Source organism: Oxyura jamaicensis, chromosome 2 (genome assembly GCF_011077185.1).
Source record: "Oxyura jamaicensis isolate SHBP4307 breed ruddy duck chromosome 2, BPBGC_Ojam_1.0, whole genome shotgun sequence".
In the NCBI taxonomy this organism is placed as follows: Eukaryota; Metazoa; Chordata; class Aves; order Anseriformes; family Anatidae; genus Oxyura; species Oxyura jamaicensis.
Genome location: NC_048894.1, coordinates 150,488,966 through 150,512,897, shown reverse-complemented (window position 1 = coordinate 150,512,897; position 23,932 = coordinate 150,488,966). Strand labels below are relative to the sequence as shown.

At 39.8% G+C, this 23,932-nt stretch overlaps 1 protein-coding gene across 9 annotated transcripts in view; it reads right to left on the bottom strand.

Annotated features, from left to right (window-relative positions):
- Nucleotides 1–21,286, bottom strand: part of PHF20L1 (PHD finger protein 20 like 1) — a 59,188-nt gene extending 37,902 nt beyond the window's left edge. Inside the window, exons 1-8 of one of the 9 annotated variants that reach the window (XM_035316908.1) lie at nt 21,115–21,286; nt 19,967–20,072; nt 10,965–11,136; nt 10,732–10,816; nt 9,864–9,952; nt 7,102–7,164; nt 3,378–3,585; nt 2,592–2,720 (exon numbers count right to left, since the gene is read on the bottom strand). In XM_035316908.1, coding sequence (XP_035172799.1) covers nt 2,592–2,720; nt 3,378–3,585; nt 7,102–7,164; nt 9,864–9,952; nt 10,732–10,816; nt 10,965–11,136; nt 19,967–20,049 — 829 coding nt within the window. In that variant the 5' untranslated portion in view covers nt 20,050–20,072; nt 21,115–21,286. Of the gene's footprint in view, nt 1–2,591; nt 2,721–3,377; nt 3,586–7,101; nt 7,165–9,863; nt 9,953–10,731; nt 10,817–10,964; nt 11,137–19,966; nt 20,073–20,584; nt 20,738–21,114 lie in introns of those variants that run through there. The other 8 variants (XM_035316910.1, XM_035316912.1, XM_035316913.1 and 5 more) reach the window with 8 other exon arrangements.
- Between the last annotated feature and the right edge of the window lie 2,646 nt (nt 21,287–23,932).

Below are 23,932 nucleotides of genomic sequence, written 5' to 3'. Positions count from 1 at the left end.
CTGGAGCAGCAGAACTAACTGCAAGTTCACCGTCTCTGGTCAATAATAAGGTGTATAACAAAAAATACATGGGGTGGCAGAAGTGTTTTTTTCTTGCTGCAGATGTTCTTTTAGGTATCGGTACAGTAGCAGATGTGGAAGCAAGCACTCCAGAGGCAAAAACTAATTAGAGAAGACATTAATACACGCTTAGCAGAAGATATCCTTCACCTTTGGGAAAGGTAATTTCTCTCAGTAGCGAAAGAAAAAGAAGCATAGGGAACAATTTTATTTTGTTAAACATTGAACAAAGAACACCAGGAACTGATGCAGCCCTTGGGGCAGACAGAGAGAACCTCCTGCAACAAATACTGACTGCTGAATTTAAATTTAAATTCAGAAAAAGAGTTCCCTTCAAGCAGCTGCTTACAGCCACCTCATTTGCTCTATGTTCCCAATGCAGTCACATAAGCCACTGTATATGGAATAGTTTCCTAACAGCTACAGTGTTTTATTATTCTTTTGTAGCCACTTTGATAGGTACACCTGTATAACCCAGAACCTTCCTTCAAATCATACGCTAAAGCTCATCCTAGAGACAAATGACTATATACAAGCACAGAAAATAGGCACGTAGGCAAGAGAAAATTTAGTCACCAATAGTCACATCTTCAAAATACTCCATTATAAGCAACAATAAAAAACTACTGTATGAGCTGCAGAAGTGTGTTAATTAGAGAACAGTTAAACAGAGTAACTACCAAGCATGACAAATTGCACCTTGTAATTAATTAGTTCACTTTCATAGAATGGGAACATTCTCAACTAGAAGAGTACACTTTCATGGCAACAAACAGGAACTGCTTTGGAACTAATAAAGTCCACGGCAGCAACATGTATTCTGATTGAGTTCAGTCTGTACGAGTCCATTAAACTACAATTTTTCCTCACAATGTTCCTTAGGAAAGAAAAACCTTTCTGCTGGCACAGAAAAATATCATTTCTAGAGCTCCAGAAATTTCAGCTGGTTTTGTTATCTTCTGCTACTGATGTTTCCAAGACTATGGAAAGGAAATTTATCAGGGCTGTGTAATTCTGTATAGCCCTCTATATATAGAGAGAGGAAATGTAATATACAATGAGTACATAACTTAGCCTTCTACTGCTCAGGGCAGCAATTAAACTGGGACTTAATTCAGTGTGTACATGCTACGGGCAAAGGAGAGCAGAAATGTGGCTGATCAGTCAAGCATCCACCAGTAACTAAACCCGTTACTAAATAAGAAGCCTTCCAGAAAAGGAGTTCTGGAGGCTGAATGTTGTTTTTGTTTTGTTTTGTTTTGTTTTAAACCACATGTTCCATACTGGGCCATTTAATTTATTTACTCCTTTAGCTTAAAATATTGATTGAAAGGCACTGAAACAGAACCATACTCATAGGGAAACTGACAAACATCTTCAGCAGCTGACCTGTCAACAAGTCAGAAAAAAAAAAAATGAAACCCTCATCAGGTTTAGTAAACCAGTTTAATTTTGCCTTATTTCTTTAAATACAACTTTTTACATAAATGACCTTGCCACAACTACTAACAAATAAAAAACAACCTCACCTGTAGCGCAGAACAGTTTGTCAGACTTCACACTAAATACTATTTACTCAAAAAACTGGAATGCATTTTTATCTTACCATCTGTCCAAGGTGCACTCCATTAAGATGGGTGTCACAAATTTTTCACCTAGTTTTTGAATGTATTATGATACTTTCCCAGCCCAGGCACAAAGATATTACCTCATTCTAAATACTGTCAGAATCAATACTGGAAACACACTTGCTTATGAAGAGGCCTAGGGAATGAGGTACACAAGTTGATATAATTTTTCTGTGTTTAAGTTGATTTCCATTGAACTTTGGAATAAAGATAATCATTTTTTCAAATTTTAAAGATCAATTATCTACTATTTGATTTCCTGTTGTATAAAGTATTTTTATAGCTATATATGTTTTTATTTAATTCCTTTCAGTAATAAATATAGAAAGTGCTTGCCTTATGCATTGAAGAAAAAACACACACACAACCAAAACTTTTTAGCTCTTCATTGCTTCAATTAGAAGGTTACCATTGCATACTTTTTTTTACACAGCATACTGCAAACTTTTCAGCAACAGTTCTACTTTATGGCAAAATGGAGCTTTTTTTTAATCTTCCAAGGAAGTGTTAATTTACAGTGGAGTTACTTAACTACTCAACGTGGTCTTGAGTTATGAACTTGTACAAACACCAAATTCACCTGATAATACAGAAAATTGTGTGGCTGGAATCAAAGCAAATACACATACTCAGGAAATTCAGAAGTTCGGAATGGTTAGCTTTTCATAAAACTAAAACCACACACACCAGCTCAAGTCAGAGACCATACTCTGAATCTATGAGCAAGGTCGATTTTTATTACTTCATATAAATTCCTTTAAATTTCTAAACAAGTAAAAGACTAATGAATACCTGCCAGATGGATATGCTTTTGTGCATCTACTTTAATACCTTATATGGAAACATTTGTGTTTAACTACATTAAAACACACAAAAAAATATCAACAACAAAAAATATTTTACCAGTGATCTTGTTAAGACGAGCTCTCTTTGCCTGAAACGAGTTGCCTAGATTACTTTTCCTCTTGTGTGATAACGTGCTCTCTGCCTGCACAAAGGCCATCTTTGGAACATCCACTACAGGAAATCCTACTTTTAAACAAAAAGAGAAATCTAAAACACACATTTTGTTAACATGCAACAAAACCCAAAATATTTAGTATTTCAGAAGTGGTATTAGAATATTGGAGTTAAGAACCTTTATAGCTATTAGAAAATTGAAACTGGCATATTCTAAAGATTGAGTATTATACACTGTTTCATTAGATGTGGATCTGTCATTTTTACTCATTGTTGTAAGAAATGTAGTGGTTAAAGACTATTAGAATAAACAGATTCTTATCAAACCAGAAATCATTTCAGCTTTTCCTGAATATGGATAAATCATCAATACTGGATTTTTTTTTTTTTCTTAAAACAGTATTGAAGGTTCTCTCACAAATAATGGAAGATCCAGGAATATGAACCAGAGAGCACAATAAAGCCATTCAAAACCCTGGGTTGTCCTCATTAGAGGTGGTCAGAATTTGTGCACAAGTGCTGACCTAACTTGAGTTAACTGGTAAAAATCATTTCCTAACAGATTAACACTAGGTATCATACCTGGCATCCTACTAACAAATGATACATATTCCTCTAGAAATACTTTTTATTACTTCATTGCAAAATTAAAAATGTGAACTCTAACTCAATGGTACAAGAAAAAAAAAACAAACAAACAACCTTATCTTTTAAAGAATCTCTTTTTACCAAATGTGTCACTAGATGTAGGCTCCTCTTCCTTTTTTTGGACTTCCTGCATGATTGTAGAGGTTGAGGTTTCTTCCTTTTTTGAAGGAACTTTTAGCCATTTTCGATCCTCTTTATCCTTATTGCTGTTTGCGCTGGTTCTAGGTTTACTTCCTGCTTTGTTCTTGGCTGCTGCTGCAGCAGCAGCTTTGACCAAAGCTATCCAATCCTCCAAAAAGGAAAAAATGGTTAAATAAGTATTAAAAAGTGTCTTAGACTTTAATAGAAAATACTTATAAACCCCGTGGAATTTCATTCAGAAGTGTTCATAAACAGTTGAATTTATTATTATCACTAGCACTCAAGGAGTGGTAAAGGTAAAAACGAGTTTCCCAAATTGCCTAAATAAACCTGAAGTATAAAAAGCAAAATACCTTCAAAAGAACATTGCATAGAGATTCTGGCTGCCGGCATTCTCTGCTACCTATTTTGTGTATCATAGCTCTAGAAACCCAGGAGCTCCTACACTCAAAACACTGACCTTTTTCTAATACCTCTAGGAATGAAATATACCAATTCCATTGTTGCTCTTTTTTTTTTTGTTTTGTTATTCAAAACTAAAATCAACTCAAATCATAGTCCAGCGAGCTCCACAACTGGACAGAGCTCTTCTTGAATTACACTGATAAAGCAAGGACAAGTCTTTTCTAATAGTATCGGCATTTCCAGAGTAGCTGTGGACAGCATTCTTTTTGTATTACAAGTTTCATTCAGTAATTTCAGTGAAGTGCTCTATAACACAACTGAATTTTAGAATCCATTTCTAAAGGTAATAAAGTATGATTTTGGATGATGTCTTATCTGACCATATACAAACATTCAACGAGTGAACAGCAGAAGTTGCAGTCCAAATTCATCTACTTTCCAGCATGTATACGAAGTCGTTACCCTATAGTCAAAGGAGAGAACCTCCAAGGCCCAGGCAGCTCTTTCCATTAGTTTGAAGTGATCAGACTCCTGTCCTGTGCCTCCTGAGTGTCACGGATCAATCTGACTGTAAAAATTTTGTGTTGATCTTTATTGAGAGAGTACTCCTTCAAATATTTTAACATTGAGGTATAGAGTTCACATGCAGAAATGACGTGTGAAATAAAACCAATAACAATGTTCATCCTCCACCAGTAAGAATTACGCATATGAATGTGGTTTGAACGTTAATGATTTACTACATTGCTACAAGAGCATTTTCAGATTTGCACTGACAAATATTTAAAAAATAAGGATTTTTTGTCTTTTATCCCCATGAGTTTTACAAATAGTAAAAGTTTTCTTCCAACTTTAAATTAACCGTATTTTGTTCTGGAACGTTTCCTTGTTATGTTAACATATGAGGCACCCGAAGCATCTTAACTTTTGTAAATCAGTTTTGTTTCAACACAACTTTTCTGTTCTACTGAGGTTTCTTTGCCTTCTTTGATGTACGAGAGCATAACACAAATTACAAAAAGCATTAATTTTGCTTGTGTTATGTTCTTCCTTTTCCATAACTCAGTATGTTTATGTCATTGCATGTTATGTATCGTGTCAAGCTATGCACCTAAATGCCAGGAGCTTCGATGCCTCTAAAATAGTCTTCCACATCCGAACTGCCAATGCAAGATGCATACACTCAATCTAGCTAGTGGCAGAATAATTTGGAAGCACTTTAGCAATGCTTGCAAAAAACAGGCAGCTACCAAAGCCATTTGGTGACATGCCAGCCACAAAGAGAGTCTCTTAAATGCCAGCTGCGTACTCAATCAAAGACACACATACCTCTTTTTTGGCCAGGCAAAAAGAGCACACACATTAGCTCCAGTCCATCCAGAGCCTTGCCCATCCAGCGGGACAAAAAAGGGATTGAGCTATTTGTGCTGGTGAGGAGTTAGAAGACCTGAGAGTCTTACACTGTACTCTGGCCAAGGGATGAAGAGGATCAGTAAAATGGTTGGGGCGTGGATCTTACAATTAAAGTGTATGAAAATATCTTCTAAGCAGTCTTTTCATTTCCAGTCAAGCTAAAGCACCCTGAAATCAGAAACTTTCCAAAGAAGATTTCAAGCTTCAAGGACCACACTGGCTAAGTAACCTGTTTTAATGGTAGCTGTTCTAGTGCCACAGAAAGGGCTTTTGTTTTTTATTTCATTGTTCGGTTACTTTCCTTAAGACATAGAGTGTACAAAGGGTGGCAGGACACAACTATGAAACAAACAAAGGTTAAACATTCAGAAGCCACAGCAGAGAGATATTAGTTGTGGTGATAAATATGTTTTATAGGTTAATATTTTAAGATTAAACTCAGTGAAGGGAACCTTGAAAGGGGAAGTGGAAAAGGTGATCTCAAGAGATCCCCTCCAACCTCGATTTTGTGATTCACAGTTGGCTGAAGCTCAGTGGGTTCGTTTTTTATTCTGGCTCTGCAGTAAACATAAGCACTGAAGTGACACAGGTAATTCCTGTTTTTTTGTTTGTTTGTTTGTTTTGTTTTGTTTTTATCCTTGAACTTCAGCTGAGCTGCACCTGTTAGGACTACCTAAACACCTGACATGCTAAGGTGACTACTTCTTTTGAAGACCACAGTAATTACAAACATCTTGAAGCAGGATCTCTCTCAGACTTTTTAAGAGAAAAAAACAGTGAGAGCCTAAAGCAGAGTGCATTCTGAAATCTGCCTCAAGGCTGTCGTAAAGCAACTAATCTGTCAATCACAAGAGCAGAACATCACGTACCACAGATATCACATGCTAGTCACCAAATGTTAATAGCAGGACTTGCTCCTGGTGCACTCCGTTATACACGAAGCCAAGGATCCAAATAAGAATACGTTATAAATGAATAAACAAGCTCCTCCCAAGAGGAGTGTTTTATACTTGTCCCTGGTGTCCTGATTTTGTCACTTTACTGGCTATGGTTTTGTAACTGCACCATCCATCCAGCCTGATTTCCCCTTTCCCATGCTATCTCATTCAAGTGAATGCTTTTCACTTACATATATTTTTTAAAAAGTTATATTTCCTTTTTTTTTTTTTTAGTTCTAAGATTCATCTTTCAAGTAAGCTGAGACAACTGCAGGAGAGAAGTAACGGGACACTGTAGTTAGAAGAAAAATCAGTACTTTATCACTAATGAGAAAAACTGTCATTATACTAATTAGATTCACTGAATCAAAGCACAGGAAATCGCACAATCAAGAAATACGTTAGTAGAGATTACCCAACAGCCTTGCACATTAATTGGCTAGAATGCTTGCATTTTAAAGTATTCCCTTTCATAATCTCAAACCTGCAAAAGTGGGAATTCAAAAACACTATCACCTCTAAAATCCAACCCTTGTGCCAGTAACAACTCACATACATCATTCTCTCTTCACCTACCTACAGCCTGGGTGTAGCCTTCTCCACAGTCCTACAAATTCAGCTGTTTTCCCTCTCCTGACATGCCATGATTCCCAACTGCCACACATTCATACATACACATACATAAAACACCATCAACCTATTGACTGGCTGATTCCAAAGACTGCATTCCTTACCCTCACCTTTCAGATTCTAAAGGGTCTGCCCCACCTAGATCTTGGCTCACATTGTCTCCTGTCATATCTTCTTTTTTCCTCTGTCCCAATTGCAAATCCATGCTTTTTCCTCAGCTTCCTCTTCCTGCGTGCCAAGTCCCCTCCCTCTCCTTCAAAACCCTCCTCAAAACTCACTTCTTTTGGTTCGATTTCCGTCACTAATCTCAGCTCCGGCGCTATCTGCTCCCTCTCGCGCGCCTAATTACATCAAAGATAAAACAAAAAACATGAAACAGAAAAAGTAAGTTATCCGAATACTTTATATGTGCTCTAACAAGGGCAGTCTTAATATCCCCATCTTTTTCTTTTTATTTTCTCTGTACTACTTTATCCACATTTCTGCGTGATTTCAATAAATTTGAGCTTCTCTACTGAACAACCTAACCTACGGTCTCATTGCACGGAACTATACAAATATTTTCCACTCTTCTTTGAAAACGTTGGCTTTCCAGCCTCACAGCTAAGTCTTATAAAACACAAACATCTACTATAGCTTAAAAATGGCACATGAGCATTAGTGTTTACAGTCTCTTACTTTAAGACATGCTAAGCTCAAATAAAACTACGTTTCTCACTTTTGAAAATCGTATACTGCTATTGGCACCAACACACTTAAAATTACTGACAGAATAAGTGTGCTCGGCACAGGCATTTGCCTCTGAAGAGGATAACCACTGTTCCTGTTCTGGTTCTGTTCAGTCACACACTTCTAGTTAGACAAAGAACAAAAATATTTAATAGTAATAGTCCCATAAAAATGGATCTTTAATATCTTCTTATAAGTACGTTATACCATGAATATTCATTTGCAAAGAATTGGCTAGTCCCTATCTCTTTTCTTCCACCTAATCCAAATTCTGCACGCTTAGCAAATGCATTCCAAATGGATATTACATTTGCTAAACTTGCTCACATGCTACATCGTAAGTAGTATCTTAAGCATAAATTCATCTCCTGAGATTATTTTTTCCTTTGGAAAAAGACAAAAAAAAGCCATAGGTTTACATTAAGCATGAAGCGTTGCATCTGCCAACTCCACTATGTTCCAAATCAAAATCTTTTTTCTTCTTTTAAACCTAAATCATTTCCAGTAAACGTCATCAAAAAAAAATATGTAATGCATAAAATCAAAAGGATTCGAGTTCTAAGCCTAGACAAGACTCGGTTTCAGATTATTGAATTTAAAAGAACTTAGATCACATTTATCTTCTCAAATACCACAAAAATATCATGTAAGAAACGTTTTTATCATAGCATAATCATGAAAATTGATGTTGCAGAAAGTTACTTTTGCCTTCATAAGCTACAGCTTCATGCCTACCTTGAATTTTGCAGAATATAGTAATAGAACTAGAATCAACTAGCAGTACAGAAAGCTTGCTTGTGTTGTTCTTACTTCAAGATAGCCTTAAAAATTCTTAATCCTTCTTAAGAAGTCTAAGTTTAGCTTACTTATTCTTTCTGAAGACCTCACTGAAGCTACCTACTACTGAGATGCATGAGACTGACACCATAACTCTCAATCATTATGCAAAATTAGAGATAATAGATAAGCTGGACTGACACTAAGCATGTCTGGACATCAAAGTGGTTGCTAATCAGCATCTGTAAGAAACTGATTTTAATTTTTTTTAAAGCTGAAAATGCCTAGTGGTAGTAACCTGGGACTAGACATGGCTCCTAGGATAAAGTGCAGGATCGAGTAAAGGACTTGATCACTGTCAAAGGACTGTTTTAGTTCAGTCACAACCACGTTACCCAAAGTTTGCCTTTTTATGAAGGAAAAAAGAATACTCTAGCTTCCTAACTTACTATCATACTGAAAACAATTTATTTATTTTTTAATATTTACACACAGCTTCAGTAGTTATTGCAACAAGAAACAGCAAGAAACCAGTGGTAGCGTGACCGTGGATTTCAGTTTAATCTCTTTAAGGAAAAGTAGTTTAAATAGTGCAAGTTTTGCCTGCACAATGTTACAATATTCTGTGTAGAGATGATCAACTCAAGTATACATCCACCTGCAACACGTAGGCCAGAAACATAGTTTTCAGGCCAATTATATTATCCATCTGCCTTTATCAGGTGAGCAAAACACAGTTACAATTGTAATTATAAAATACTGAATTTTGTTCCTCAGGTTAAAAGTTATATTCTGAAGAAAATTGGGAGCAAGTATTCAACCTTTCTACATTTCTTATCTCAACTAGTTTCAGTGGAGTAATTTCTCATTAAGGATGAGAACACAAGATAAACCCAATAGCATTTCCACTGAAAGCACGTATCAGTTTTTGATGCTGTTTTGCTTTTATGAGTAAAGATATGCCTAGTTTCTCAATCATATCCTTTGCTTCACAGCCTTCACTTCTGCTCAGCATCTCTACTTCAACAGTGACAGGGCACTGTTCAGAGACAGAGAAATATTTATCTGTTTGAACCCCCAAACGTTTTGATACAGGGGAAAAAAAGCACTAAGCAGTCATGTTAATAAGAACACGTGGGCAGAAGTCTACCACTGTAGCAACCAAGAGAGTAAAAAAATAATTAAAATAAATCACCAGCACAAACTACTGACAAGTAAAAGCTTTTTCCTGAAAGGCCACAAGATATCAAAGGAAAATGTCTCTGGACGTCCCTGCTTTTGTAAACCATGCAAGACAAAACTCTGGGAACAGATTAGTCAGCAACAGAGTGTACAGCAGGTAGACATATCAGATAAAGGCACGACTATGTGAGCAGCACACTCTGATATATCATCCATAAAAATGGTGAAGCAAGACAGTACAGGCCCTAGAATAAATATTAATCTAAAACTTGTTGTGCTAGAGAACACTCTTACGATCTCAAGATACAAAAATCACTATAAAACCTAACAAAAAGATGCCTAATATTCTTACCTGCCCTTTGGCATCCTCTGGCATAGATTTGATATGCATCCTCTTAAGACACCGAATAACACCATCGTAGAACTGTACTGTGAATGTTCCTAGAAGAGGATTGATGGAAGCATCATGAGTAGTTGAGAAACAGACAACTCATTACTATGAAAGCTTTATCAGAATACTTTGCAGGCCATATGAAAAAAGTAACTAAATGTTATCTACATGCTTAATCAAGAACTTTAAGAAAAATAAGAGACAAGCCCAATGAAACCCTGCTTTTACGTTGACACTCGTCCACTTCGACACTTTCAACCACGTTTATGCTAACAACACTTTTGCTCATAATTCATTGAAACAATCAGGTAATATTCAAGTTGCCACACTGAAGAAAAATTCAATTTTCAATTCACAATCAAATCCTCATCTGACTTTTACTTATGTTCACTAGAGATATTACCCCATTAAGAAGTACTGCGTCTAAATTAATTTGTTCTACTTCCCGATTCTCATTATTTCTACTCCATCAGTAGAACTTCAAAAAGACCATTTCCTGAAACAATTAAGAAAATTTAAATCTATCAAGAGTAACCCAAACCAGCACCAAGTGCTGGTATTTATAACACCGTGTAAAGAATGCTCTGCCCAGCACTGAGTAAACATTGAACATTTTATCTTCCAGGATAAAATTCAATATTTTAATCTCAGCTAGATAAAAGATGAACATATTACATTTGACAGAACAGAAATATTTTCACCAGAATATTGAGGCAGTGAGGAAAACTTCACATGCATGCCCTTTTGTTGTTTTCTGTTTAAGGTGACCACAGCAGTAGCATAGCATACGCAAACAGTCTTTACCAATAGACCACAAACGAATACATACCCTCTTTATTAATTGCTTCAATCTTTGCTGGGTAATATCGACAGTCTGTCCAACGAGCTAGGACTTCTTCTCCAGGTTTAAAATCCTATTTTAAACAAATGTTGTTATTAATATTTTGAACCTTTAGATTTTTTCCAAAAAAGTCTTAAACATTACATGATAGATTTAATGCAGGAAATCAAGTCGGACAGCTTACCAAAATGAGTCAAAACCAAAATACACGTGCCACTTACAACAAATTCTTCATCATCTTTCAGCCCTTCTTTCCTTAATGCCGGTCGCTCCAAGGGTCGCAACCTGTTGCTGTCCCAGTAAATCCACTCATCGTAGCGATGACTCCAACGTTCAAAATGGACCAACATCTTCCCCTCCTCATAATCTATCTTCTCTATACGAGATGGATACCTTGAACAACAAACATACACTGGTAAATTCAGAAGTTTTTTTCCAGGTTTGGTTGTTGTTTTGTTTTGTTTTCCTCTGTTTTTTTTTTTTTTTCATTTTGCATATAATAGTGCTTACGTGACCATTCAAGAAGTTATACTAACACCTTGCACTGGGAAATCTCCAAGCCTGAAAAAGATTAAGATACTAAGCTCCATGCCATCCTACTATCAGTTTAAGAGTCATCTATACACATTAGTGATGTCATCAGCTTTACCACAGGTGATTATACACAGATGTAAACCTGAGCACCCACACCAAGACTGCCTGAAGTGGGCATTAGCCGTTTGTGTGTTAACAATTTTAAAACCTGTGTTTATTTGAAGCAAATGACTGTAACAGTTTTTGTTAACTTGGGGATAGGTAGAACATAAAATTGTTTGAAGAGTACATGCATTGCTTTTAACATATGAAGTGCTTCGTTAAACTATCTGATTTCAGACAAATCTGAGGAACTTATCAAACCCAGAGGTCAGAGCATTCTTCTCTAATGTAAGCTACTTATTAATTTGTGGATCAGCTTCAGCAATTGCTGCCACTAAATTTGATTCACATCAATTATGTTTCAGAAGTCATCTCTCTGCAACTGCACATGAATTACAATGTCAGTTGACGTATGGATCTTACTTTCAGCAAAGATGGTATGTGCTCAGCAGAACTTACCAGAGCTGAGAAGCAAGTCTTAAGCTTCTAATTTGGGGCATGGCAAAGATGCAACCTGGATTCTAAAATCCTTGCAATTTAGGAACCATAACATTTGAGATTACATATAAGGAAAAAAATGGCAAATTTCTCTAACTTCAACAACTACCATTCTGTCCATTTCTGTTTCACTAAAGTGATTTATTTAATAAAGCTGTAGTAGGGCAGCAAGTCACAAACTTTTATCACATTTTCCTCATCAAAAATCATTAGATTCCCTTACTTCCACTGTGAAATGCTGAGAAACTGGAATGAGGCAGAATTCAGATCCTCCCACCCTTAAGAATATTGAAAAAGATTCAGAAGTGCAAAGAATCTGCTGAAAAAAATGAATTAGTTTATCATTTTTTCTCCTGAATTTATATTCTGGGTACCACAACAAAACGAGAAACAATTTGTGTTCAAACAGCAAATATAACAGTAGAATAGAGGAAGTTATGGATGGCCTAAAGGTAATAAAAAATGCATTGAAAAGCAAGGCCACAGCAAAAGGACAGCTGCCTTCCATTTCATTAGGATGCAACCTGTTTTTCCAAACAAAATGCTGCTGTTGAGCAATAATAAAAGGGCAGAGCTTGAGCAGCCAATTTCCAGTGCTACTGCACATTCCATTAGCCGGAAATGCATCTGACAGATACAGGAACCCTGTCAACATTTTCCATTTCAAATATTTTCTCTCCTAAATACTAAGGATGCTGATAAAGGAATGTTTAACACTATGTTCCAATTAAAATATAGACATTTTCAGGAAGTCCAGACTTTCCTTCTTTCCTGGTAACTACAATGAAAAGGGCAGTTAAAGCGTGTCAAACTCAATTTGCTCCTTCAGACTACTCATTTCTCCAGTCCTACTTTCTCAGCTGCACCGATACATAGAGCTTCCCAACATCTAAACTTCTCAAAGGTGCAGAAAGAAGAAAACTGATTTTCTAGGTTATCACTGCAACTGCTTCAGCTACATCTTACTCTCAGATCAGAATGCATGGACTGTCAAACATCTTGTTGCATCTGTCTCATCCACACATTTCAGAAATGCAAAATATTTTCAGAGCAATTTCTCCAAGCTCCTAACTTAGTTCTGCTAAAAAAAAAAACCAACAACAACAAAAAAAAAACACCACACAACACACAAGACCTTAGCTTTAAGCTTCAGACTCATTTCCCACCCCACTAACATAAATCTTTTCCCTGATAAGAAAAGAATTCCAGTGGACTTCTTTCAGAGGAGCAATGTGATCAGCCTCCTTTCACCTATGAAGTAGGTTGGTTGACAGCAATCAAAAAAGAGCAGTGAAACTGGAAACACATTTTATCAAAGCAGAAAGCAAAATCCATAGGTCAAAATAGAATGCCATCAGGATTTAAGGAACTTCATTATGGTAAACTGGTATTCTGGTTTAACTTTTCTCTTCTTGAAGCCATATTCAAAGCCAGCCATAAGACAGCTTCCTTAAGCCTTGATTCTGATTATACTTTCCTCTCCCGAAGATCTCCAAGAAGGAGACCTCACAACCTCTCTGGGCAGCCTGTGCCAGCACTCCATCACCCACAGAACACAGAATTGCTGCCTGGTGTTTGCAGGGAGCCTCCTGTGCGCCAGTTTGTGCCCATTGCTTCTTGTCCTGCCACTGGGCACCCCTGGAAAGAGCCTGGCTCTGTAATTTTGTTAAGTCAATTTATAGTTACCACAAGAAACAAATGAGTAACAATGTTACCTGAAAGAGTTAAGCATAGAAGTAAAAGATTATATAGGAAGTATTTAATAGACTGAAGGAAGGAAAAACCCTGGAAAAGAGGACAGGGAGCTCCCTTTGTAAGGATCAAAGACCAGAGCTGAAGCACACAAGCCGCAGCAGTGACACAGCAGACATAACATTGGCACTCTCTCTCTACAATCCAAAATCTCATGTTTACCAAATGCCAGCAAGAAGGGGATGCAAAACTGTGGTTATTTTATGAAATTCAGGGACCAAAAGTCAGAATTCTCCTTTTTCTAGGCATCTGCACAGTAACACTTCCATTATGGCACTGTGCTACAGCAGCTCTATTGCTGTATTTTTTGTATGGCCACTAAGTTTTAACTGGTCATCAGCAGTAAAATTGTCACTCCAAGCACTGTGAGCAGACCATGAGCAGATGAAAACTGAGAGGATAAACAAGCATAATATTGTATACTGTCCTGGAAAGAGGAAACTGAGTATGAGGGAGGAAGCAAAACACAGAATATAGCTTAGAGACAAATATATAAGACTGAAGACAGTTTTAAGGAAAAATCAGCAAGCCAAGCATCAAATCGTTAATATATTGGAGGGACATGGAGGTAAAAGAGAAATAAAAGAAAGCAAAGCTACCATCAGTTAATAAAAGAAAGGATGCAAAATATAAAGTCTCATTAGAGATCACTCAGCATAGGAAATCCAGCACCAGGTCGGTTCATCTTTAAGAAATACAATTTTTCCTAACAAAGACTTCTTAAAAACTCAGCGTTGCACCTAAGTCCACAATACTGGTTTTACATAGCTGAAACGCCTAATAATCATACTATCACATGGTGACTTTATTACAATAATTTATTCTTCTTCAACGTATGCTAAGACCATAGGATCATAAAATGGTTTGGGTTGGAAGGGACCTTCAAGCCCATCTAGTTCCAACCCCCTGCCATGGGCAGGGACACCTCCCACCAGACCAGGTTGCCCAAAGCCCCATCCAGCCTGGCCTTGAACACCTCCAGAGACGGGGCATCCACAGCTTCGCTGGGCAGCCTGTGCCAGTGCCTCACCACCCTCTGAGTGAAGAATTTCCTCCTTATATATATAATCTAAATCTCCCCTCTTTCAGTTTAAAGCCATTCCCCCTTGTCCTATCACTACACCCCCTGACAAAGAGTCCCTCTCCAGCTTTTGTGTAGGCCCCCTTTAGGCACTGGAAGGTTTTTATGAGGTCTCCCCGGAGCCTTCTCTTTTCCAGGCCGAACAACCCCAACTACCTCAGCCTGTCTTCGCAGGAGAGGTGATCCAGCCCTTTGAGCATCCTTGTGCTCTGGACTCATTCTAGTAAGTCCATGTCCTTCTGGTGCTGGAAGCCCCACAGCTGAGTGCAGGGCTCCAGGTGGGGTCTCATAAGAGCAGAGTACAGGAGGAGAATCCCCCCTCACCCTGCTGGCCACAATTAGTGGTTTCAACCTGAATAAATCCAAAACTTGCATTAAACTCCAGCCCTCAGAGATGGAAGCTTTAGCAAATCTCTGAACTACTCAGGTTATGTATGATTGGTCATTAGGCAAACCAAAAATAACTTTGTATGGATTTAGCAACAAGACACTATCCTCGATATTCACTAAATTTAGCCACACAACGTGCCACACGTGCATAAACAGTAGTATTTCACAATGCTGATCCCATAGTGGAAAAAAAAAAAAAGAACATATGTATTACAAAATTTACTATTGCAAGTTTTAAGTTGCACAGAAACAGTCTTCTGGTGTTACAGCTTTTGTACTTTTAATGAAAAAAAAAATATTCCCAAATTATATAACTGTTTCAAAGGCCAGTATGTGCTTCCTGCCCGTAAGAGATAAAATGGCAGCAACATTTTCAATACCAGGTTTTTAAAGCAAGTACTCCACACCGAGGGATCAGAATGAATTTGATATAAAGGGCAGACTTGCCAAAATTCATCCAGAACAAACTGTAAGAGTGCAATTGAACTGCAAAATACACTTTAAAATATTGAGAAAGTGGTCTTTATTTTTACAGAAAAAACACCACCACACTCCAGCTCATTAATGAAAGCGTTGTTCTTATGGTAAGGAATAACCACTTGCAAGGCTTGTTAGTTGTTTTTTTTTTAAATAGCATGCAAGCATGCTGGAAGTAGCATTTCATAAGCCTGAATAAAATTTCATCCACTTATATTTGTTCTCATTTTTCAAAGACAGAGCAGGAAAACCATTGTCAGCTAACGACCTCCGCACAGTTTATATATTGCATGTTCTCCAGGCTCAGGTTCCACAGATTCCACCTTGCAGGAATTACCTAATATTTCTGTAAAGCTGTAAAAATTATATGGCTTACAAAATTTACATTACGAAGCACGGGAGAGAAACTCCAACATTCAAACATGAAAAAATGTTGGGAAGACTCCCAGCTTTCATTTCCTGACGGTATAAAAATTCTCATTTTTTCCAATCCACCCAACGCACCAATGGCCACAAGGACAACTGCTTTCATTTTTCTATCATCTTCCTTTTGACCCTTCAAAAGTGACCAACAAGCAGCGAATTACCCTGCAAGGTGAGAAAACTGTTATTCCGTACCGTAAATATGGATGCAAAAATACTGTGTAATTTGCCTAAGTTAAATTACTTAGAGAAAGTCTAGAAACAGACAGATACTTCCTGCCTTCACAATAATGGTATAAAAAGTGTTTCCTTCTGCCTCATCGAGGATAAAATAGCAAATGTGCTCCATTCTGACCTCTCCACAAATAGTCTTCCTGCATCTGAAAAGTCTGCAAAGCCTACTTCTACCTCCCCAGCTTCTAGCCTACGTTATGACAATACAAAGCAGAGCCTTCAGTCCTTTCAAATAACCAACCTTTCAGGTGTCCCAGTCAACTGAAATCCAAAGCAAGGACTGAAAAATAAGATTTCTCAAAGCCTTGCAGGTAAAGACTTTCATACTGGGGGAAGAAAATAAAGGAAAGTAAAAATAAAAGAAATAATGAAACATACTGAGTCAGATTGCTGTTATTCTGATAACTGGCCTATCTTGGTGAGCTGTTCGCATTCCAGATCTGCTGTAAGGGCCACGTTCCTATACCACCTTCTTTACAGCTTAGATTTTTACACATAATTAATGGAAATTACGGTCTCAGAAAAATAACTGTTTCAAAGCAATACCTGGCACTTACAGGACAATCAGTAAAGAGCTGGAGCAACAGAATTCACAAGATCTGTCTTTAAATACGTCAACTTTACACATACTGTGTACTACTCACGGGACTGACAGCTTAAGAACCATTCTCACAGGTGGGAACACAACAGAGCGACAGCTTTACTGCTGTTCCATTTGTCTTGGCCGTGAGAGTTGAAGAGCACTTGCCCATGTGTCACTATTAATATGGGTTTGTAGGATAATTCAAGATGTAAGGAACCTCAGAAGTCTCCAATCCAACCACCCACTTGAGGCAGGGTGAGCTACGGGATCCCAGCACGTTGCCCAGAGCTTTATCCAGCCTTGAAAACCTCCACTGCTGGAGACTCCACAGACTCTTTGGACTCTTTGTTCCACTGCCTGAATGCCCTCGTGGGAGAAAAATATTTCCTTGTACCTAGGCTGAAACTTGAAATGAGAGTTGTCTCTTGTCTTCTCACCATCTGCTTCTTGGTCATCTGTGTAGCTACAGAAAGGCTGGTGTGGGTCTCCTGAAGCCTTCTATTCTCCAAGCTGAGCATGCCCATGTTCCTCACAGGCCTTATCTTCCATGTCCCTAATTAGCTTTCATCTATCTAACAATTTTCTAATGACAGTCAATTCCACCTCACTTACTACTTGCCGACAGATGTTCACGTGGATTTTGTTTAAAGCTGCATTTCAGAGCTTGCTTTTAGCAAATCCAAATTTAACAAGTGGTACAAATTCATTATCTCAGGTGACCTCCCTTGCAATGGCATACTGTGTTTTTCAGTTTCTAAGGAAGCAACCACAGTTACCTCCAAAATAAAGCAAAACACCACCAAAAACATGCTCACTGACAGGCTGCCTTTGCTGATTTTTTTCCATGCTTTCCCCTGCTCGGTACTTGCGTATGCCAAATGATATTGGTGACACAAACACTGTCTCATTTAAAGGTATTTTTTTTTCCCAAGCAATAAGTAGTCCCGGTACACAGTATCATCTCCAAAATTTAAGGAATTCAAGCAGAACGCTGGATTTCATCAGGTAAATTTCAACAACTCCTAAAATTTACAACCTGCAGAAGTGTCTCAGAAAGCAAAATTCATACAGCAAAACTTTACTAACTCTGCTCCTCTACAGGCATTTCTTAATTAACGTTTAAAATTTATTATTTTATGAACATCAGGTCTTTCTATGACAGAAGGCTTTCAGAAAAATGAAAAAAATGAAACCCCTTTTATAAGCTATTTTTTAGCAAGTATTTTTCTCTTTGCTGCTTGTACAAAGAAGAAGGAGCTAAGCTATATTACTGCTCTTCGTTTTTTGCTTTGTTAAAAAAAAAACAAAAAAAAACAATGATTTCATATAAGCCAAGCAACTTTGTTTTCTTTGGAGTATGTTCTATTTCTGCATGCAGATGAGGGGACTGCATACAGCTTATATATAGAAAGGATCTAAAAAACATCCACCACCCCCTTATGCAACAGTTAAACAGCTAAGAGTGTGTCACCCTAATAACAACATGACAGTAAGCCTTCTCTAACAAGCTCTTTGGTTATGTGCGTGAATATTATTTCAGTTGACAAAGAGCCCTGTTTTAATTGCTACTGTAACTGCAAAAAAATTAATATTAACTTCCTGCTCCCATGGCATCACAGATGTTTACACACACACACAAAACTTGGCCTGCCTACCTACTGGTCCAGATGGCAAATCAGTTCCTAGAAAGTTCAGAATAAATCCTACTCTGCCTGAAAATAGCAAGCACTCAGCTGTTTGCCACAGGTCTGCCACACGGCCATGCAAACCATGCACAAAACTACTCCAGAACTGACTTGCAACCCTCTCTTGTGGAAGAGCTGGACAGATCTGATACAAACTATACGCTGTGGATATTCAGAATCTACCTTTGATATAATCAAGATGAAGCTCTTTTACATACTAACTTTTGTTATCTTGTTATATTAGCCAGTTACTTTTGTCACAGGAGGTTTTGAATAAGGATCTAATAAAGTTACAATGTTTTTATAGTACCATTCAGATAGTTTTCTGGTCTTGGCATTCAGTTAAAGAATCAGTCATTTGAAAATCCTCTCTACAGCTACAAATAGGATTAAGAACTGTTCTTTAAACTATATTTTCCTTTAAAAACTGCTAGGTAAAACAAACGCTTCTGCTGTCATTAAAGCCCTACAAATAAACATTTACTACAGTAGTTATCCGCTTTCTATAAAAAAGTTGGGTTAAACATGTAAATAGTATACAGAGCTGTCTGTCACATACTTGCGAGTTTGCAGGATCAGATATTTACATGAACATGAGAATCCTCAATTCTCCCAAATCTTTTCATCAGAGAAGTGGGGACAGGCTCTCACATCTCCTAGCACTAACCAGTCATCAACAGCAGCTAACAAAAAACTTCTGTATCAACTCCCAGTGTCATTAACTTTAACCAGACCAGAGTTTTTTTCAGACTGAAATAGAACGGCCAGCACGTCATGAAACTTGCATTAAGTAAAGTTTGGCTAAGAATTTGTCTTTAAAAAGAATGACTCCTCTGACAATACACGGGCCGTGTAGTGGGGTCCTTTGCCCCACTATTGTGAGTCCTACATTTCCATTTTATACTCTTGACTTTTACAAAATGCCTGGATGGTGCAGAGGCTCAGTTCTAAGCACGTTATTCCTCTGGCTGACTAATACAAATACAATCATACTTTACCTGTTCCATGAACTCTGTTTAAGGATGTTTTTTTTTTCTAGTTTATATGAAGTACAATAACCGAACATGAAAATTCACTTGCATGCCTTCAAACTTAAAACAAAGGAAATCTCTAGTGACAGAAGTTTGCCACGTTAACACATGGGATCACCTTGTGCACGACCCCAGCATTCCACGCTATGCTGGAAATGCTCTATGATTACCGTGGCTGCATGAGGAACAAAAAACAAACTAAAACAAACAACAACAAAAAAAAAAATAAAAGTTTTGTTTGATTTCTGAAGAATATTTTCCTAAAGCCTAGTAGTTCTAAGCAATATCTGGACAGTTATGAAGTTCATATGTGAAACAGGTAGTTAATAGGTGCACGAGTTAGTTAAGCATTAAAATATACAACTATATATATATATATATACAATATATAATAATTTTTCTCTTAACAAATACTGTGCAAGGTCTTCCATACCATTTCTGTAAATAGTCCAGTGCCTCCAAACGAGCACCAATCTCAAATGTGATTCCAGGACGATTTGGAGGCTTTTTACTCATCTTGAAACTTTCTTTTTCACTACCTTCGGAGGGAAAAAAAAACGTATTAAAGTACGTACTGCTGTCTAAAATATGTCACTGACAACAAACACATGGCAGAAGTTGGAAACAGATGTGAAATTTGCATCCTGAATTTCCATTAACTCACTTGGCTTTCAGAAGTGTAATCAGGTCCGAAAGAAGGCACTGAAAAAACGTATGTTTTTACTCAGATTTACCCCCTTCCCTATCGTCAACCTTAAGTCTAACTTTAAAAAAAATAATAATAATTTTGTCCATTTCTGAAATGGTACTACACCGTCATTTCTTGCTGTGTTTTTTGGTTTATCAGTTGTGTGATTTTATGCGTGTTTCTGCTTATCAGTTACATAGTGCCTGCAGGGAAAATTACAAAAACAAACAAGCAGTTTACGGGGAACGTAAATGAAAAGATAAACACGGCCAAAAAGATGAAAGTCACAAAAAAAAAGAGGTTAAAAAAAAGGGGGGGAAGCTATCTTCAACGTTTTTATGCAATCTTGAGTGTCATCCTTACCACTACGTAAGTTTCCCTCGCAACCGCCTTTTAGTATTTCTGACAACTCTGTCACTACTAGGAAATGTTTTTCTGCCCGACTACTGCCCTTGTTGTCGCGACTCCCTGAGCTTACTGCTTTCAAGACCAGGCTGGACAGGGCCTTGGCCAAACAGCTCTGGTGTGTGGCACCCCTGCCCACGTCAGGGGGCTGGAGTTAGAAGACCTTTAAGGCCCCTTCCACCCCACATCACCCCATTACTTATTACCACAGAGCAGCAGACGAGGAGGCAGCCTCCTGAGGGCTGCCAGCCTGCAGGGCCGGAGCCCCCTGCAGAGAAGCAGCCCCGGGCCCGCAGCCCTGAGCTCCCACCTCAGCAGGGGGACCCGGGTGGGGGGGAGATCCTTGCCGCTGCAGGCACAAAGGGGGCTCGGCACGGCGGGCCGGGGATGGAAAGAGCTGAGGGAGGGAAGGAAAGGGAAGGGAAGAGAAGGGAAGGGCCGCCGCGAGGGGCCCGCAGGAGCACTGCGCCCCCCCCCTCCCTCCTTACCGCCTCCTCCGAGCCCCGAGGCAGCCGGCGGGGCTCCGGCGCCGTCCCCCTGAGGCCTCGCCCCCCGCTGAGGTGTCCGGAGCGGCGGCAGCAGCCACCCCCACCCTCGCCCTCCCGCCCTCCTCTGCCTCCCTCACGGCCCCAGCCCCATCCTCCCCGCGCCCGGCCGCCGCGTCACCGCTCCGCGACGGCACCGCGAAGCTCGCCTGGGCGCCGCCATCTGCCCCCTCCCCCCAGCCCCCAGCACGTGATCAAGGAACAGCCACCGCCGCGTGACGAGGGAGGGAGGGAGACAAAGGGAAGGAGCCGCGCGCATGCGCGGAGGGGGAGCGGTGATTGACAGCTCGCCGCCCCCCCCCCGTTAAAGGGAGTCAGCGGGGGGAGGCTGGGCGTTGAGGCTTAGGGTGTGTTCTCCTTCTTCACCTTTTTTCCCCTTCTTTTTCCCTTTTTTTTTGTCCAACTTTTTAGCTTTTTTCTCTCTCCCCGCCCCACTGGGGTGGGTGCTTGGCTGCTGATGGCACTGACCCACCACAATGCCGGCCATGAGGCTGGGAAGGCTCGAGGCAGTGGCACGTTAGAGCCTGCCCGGCCGGATTTGTACCCAATAAAGCCGGATTTGTACCCAATAAAGCTGGATTTATACCCAATAAAGCGGTTCTTGCCAATTCTGGTTGCAGCACTGACTTAGTCTCTCACTTTCATGGTATGTGTTAAACTCTAGGGCTGCGTGGAGGCTGCTGTCAGCCGGTGCTGTGCTGCTTATCAGTTTGTTTTGCTTTCCCTGGGAGGCCGCTGATAAAAGCTCCAGCCCTGGGGCACGCCTGGCGTTTGGGTCCTGTGGTGGTGCTGCCCCAGTGCTCCCGGAACCATCCTGGGGAGACAAATCAGCAGTTCTGCCTTCCTCCTCTGCTCCAGGATCACAGAATGACAGTGGCAGTGGCCGGGGTTCATCTGGTCCAGCCCCTACACAACCAGGGCTACCCAAAGCAGGTCACCTAGGCCCATGTCTAAGCGGGTTTTGAAGATCTCCAGGGATGCAGACTCTACAACGTCTCTGGGCAGCCTGTGCCAGAGCTCTGTCACCCACACAGCACAGAAGTGCTGCCTGGTGTTTGCAGGGAGCCTCCTGTGTGCCAGTCTGTGCCCATTGCCTCTTGTCCTAGCACTGGGCACCACTGGAAAGAGCCTGGCTCCACCTGCTTCGCGCCTTCCCTTTGGGTATTTGTACACATTGATAAGTTCCCCTCCGAGCCTTCTCTTCTCATGGCTGAGCACTCCCTGCTCTCACAGCCTCTCCTTGTAGGAGATGTGCTCAGGTCTCTTCATCATCCTGGTGGCCTGCTGTTGGACTCCTGATACGTCCATGTCCCTCTTGTAGTGGGAGGCCCAGCACTGGACACAGTGCTTCAGGTGCGACCTCACCGGTGCTGATCAGAGCAGAAGGATCACCTTTCCTGACCTGCTGGTGATACTTTGCCTAATGCAGCCAAGAATACAGTTGTCTTCTTTGTGGCAAGGGCACACTGCTGATTCCTGTTCAACTTGGTGTCCATCAGGACTCCCAGGTCCTTTTCCGCAGAGCTGCTTTCCAGCTGGGTGGCCCCCAGCCTGTCCTGGTGCCTGGGGTTGTTCCTCCCCAGGTGCAGGACTTTGCAGGAATAAATGCTTCTGGGCTTGTTGCAATAGCAAAATCAGCATCACCACATACCTGTTGGTGTGATGATCACATAGCAGTCATATGCCCACAAGCTAACACAAAAAGAAACACATGCTTTCCTAGGCATAGTGGGTTTCTGGAGAATGCATTGTCTGGATTACAATTTGTGAGCCTAATCTTTCAAGTAACCTGAAAGAAGAACTATTTTTAGTGGGGCCTAAAAAGCAGCAGGCCTTTGAATGGATCAAACAGGAGATTTTTGTGGCATGCCTTGGGCCTATCCAGATGGGACTAGCTGTAAGAAACACGTTCTACACCACAGCCAGGAAGCATGGGTCACCTGGAGCTTCAGCAGAAAACACCTGCAGAGACATGAAGTCTACCTCTAGCATTTTGCAGCTGGAGTATTAAGGGGTTTGGGCTACTTCAGAAATAGTACAGAAGCCCAGCTCTTCTTGGTACTGTGGTTATCTGTGGTGCAGTAGATGCTCATAGGACAGGTCATACTCACTCCATGTAGTGCAACATACACTACATGGAGTGAGTTGATCATTAAAGAGGCTCAAATCGGAACCCCAGCTGCCCACGAATCCTGGAAGAGGTCATCTGTTCAGAAGGCAAATATTCCAAATATTCTAGAGCATTGCCTGTGGAGGTGGCTCATGCCTAAGAGGCCCCACTGTATAACAAATTATCAGAAGGTGGAAGTCCATATGCTCTGTTTACCAGTGGATCCTGTTGTGCTACGTGAGGCCATCAAAAATGGAAAGGTTCTGGGTGGAGCACAAGTTGTAAACGAAATGAACTCAAAAAACTTTTATGAACAATTGTAGATAGCCCATACATTAAAGAGATTATATTTGTGTATGTGTCAAGGGATGAGAAGGGGGGTGATGATGGATGGGGAGGTGTTGGGTAGCGTAGGACCTGAATATGGTACAAATAGTATGGTGTGGAATAAGGGTGGAACTGGGTCTGGCTGGAAAGGAGCTTATTTTTTTCATAGCAAAACACAACACGGTATGTGTTTTCGATTTGTGGCTAAAGCAGTGCTGATAACGCATTGGTGTTTTGGCTGTTGCCAAACAGTGCTTACACAGCACCAAGGCTTTCCATTTTATTTTATTTTATTTTATTTTATTTTATTTTATTTTATTTTAT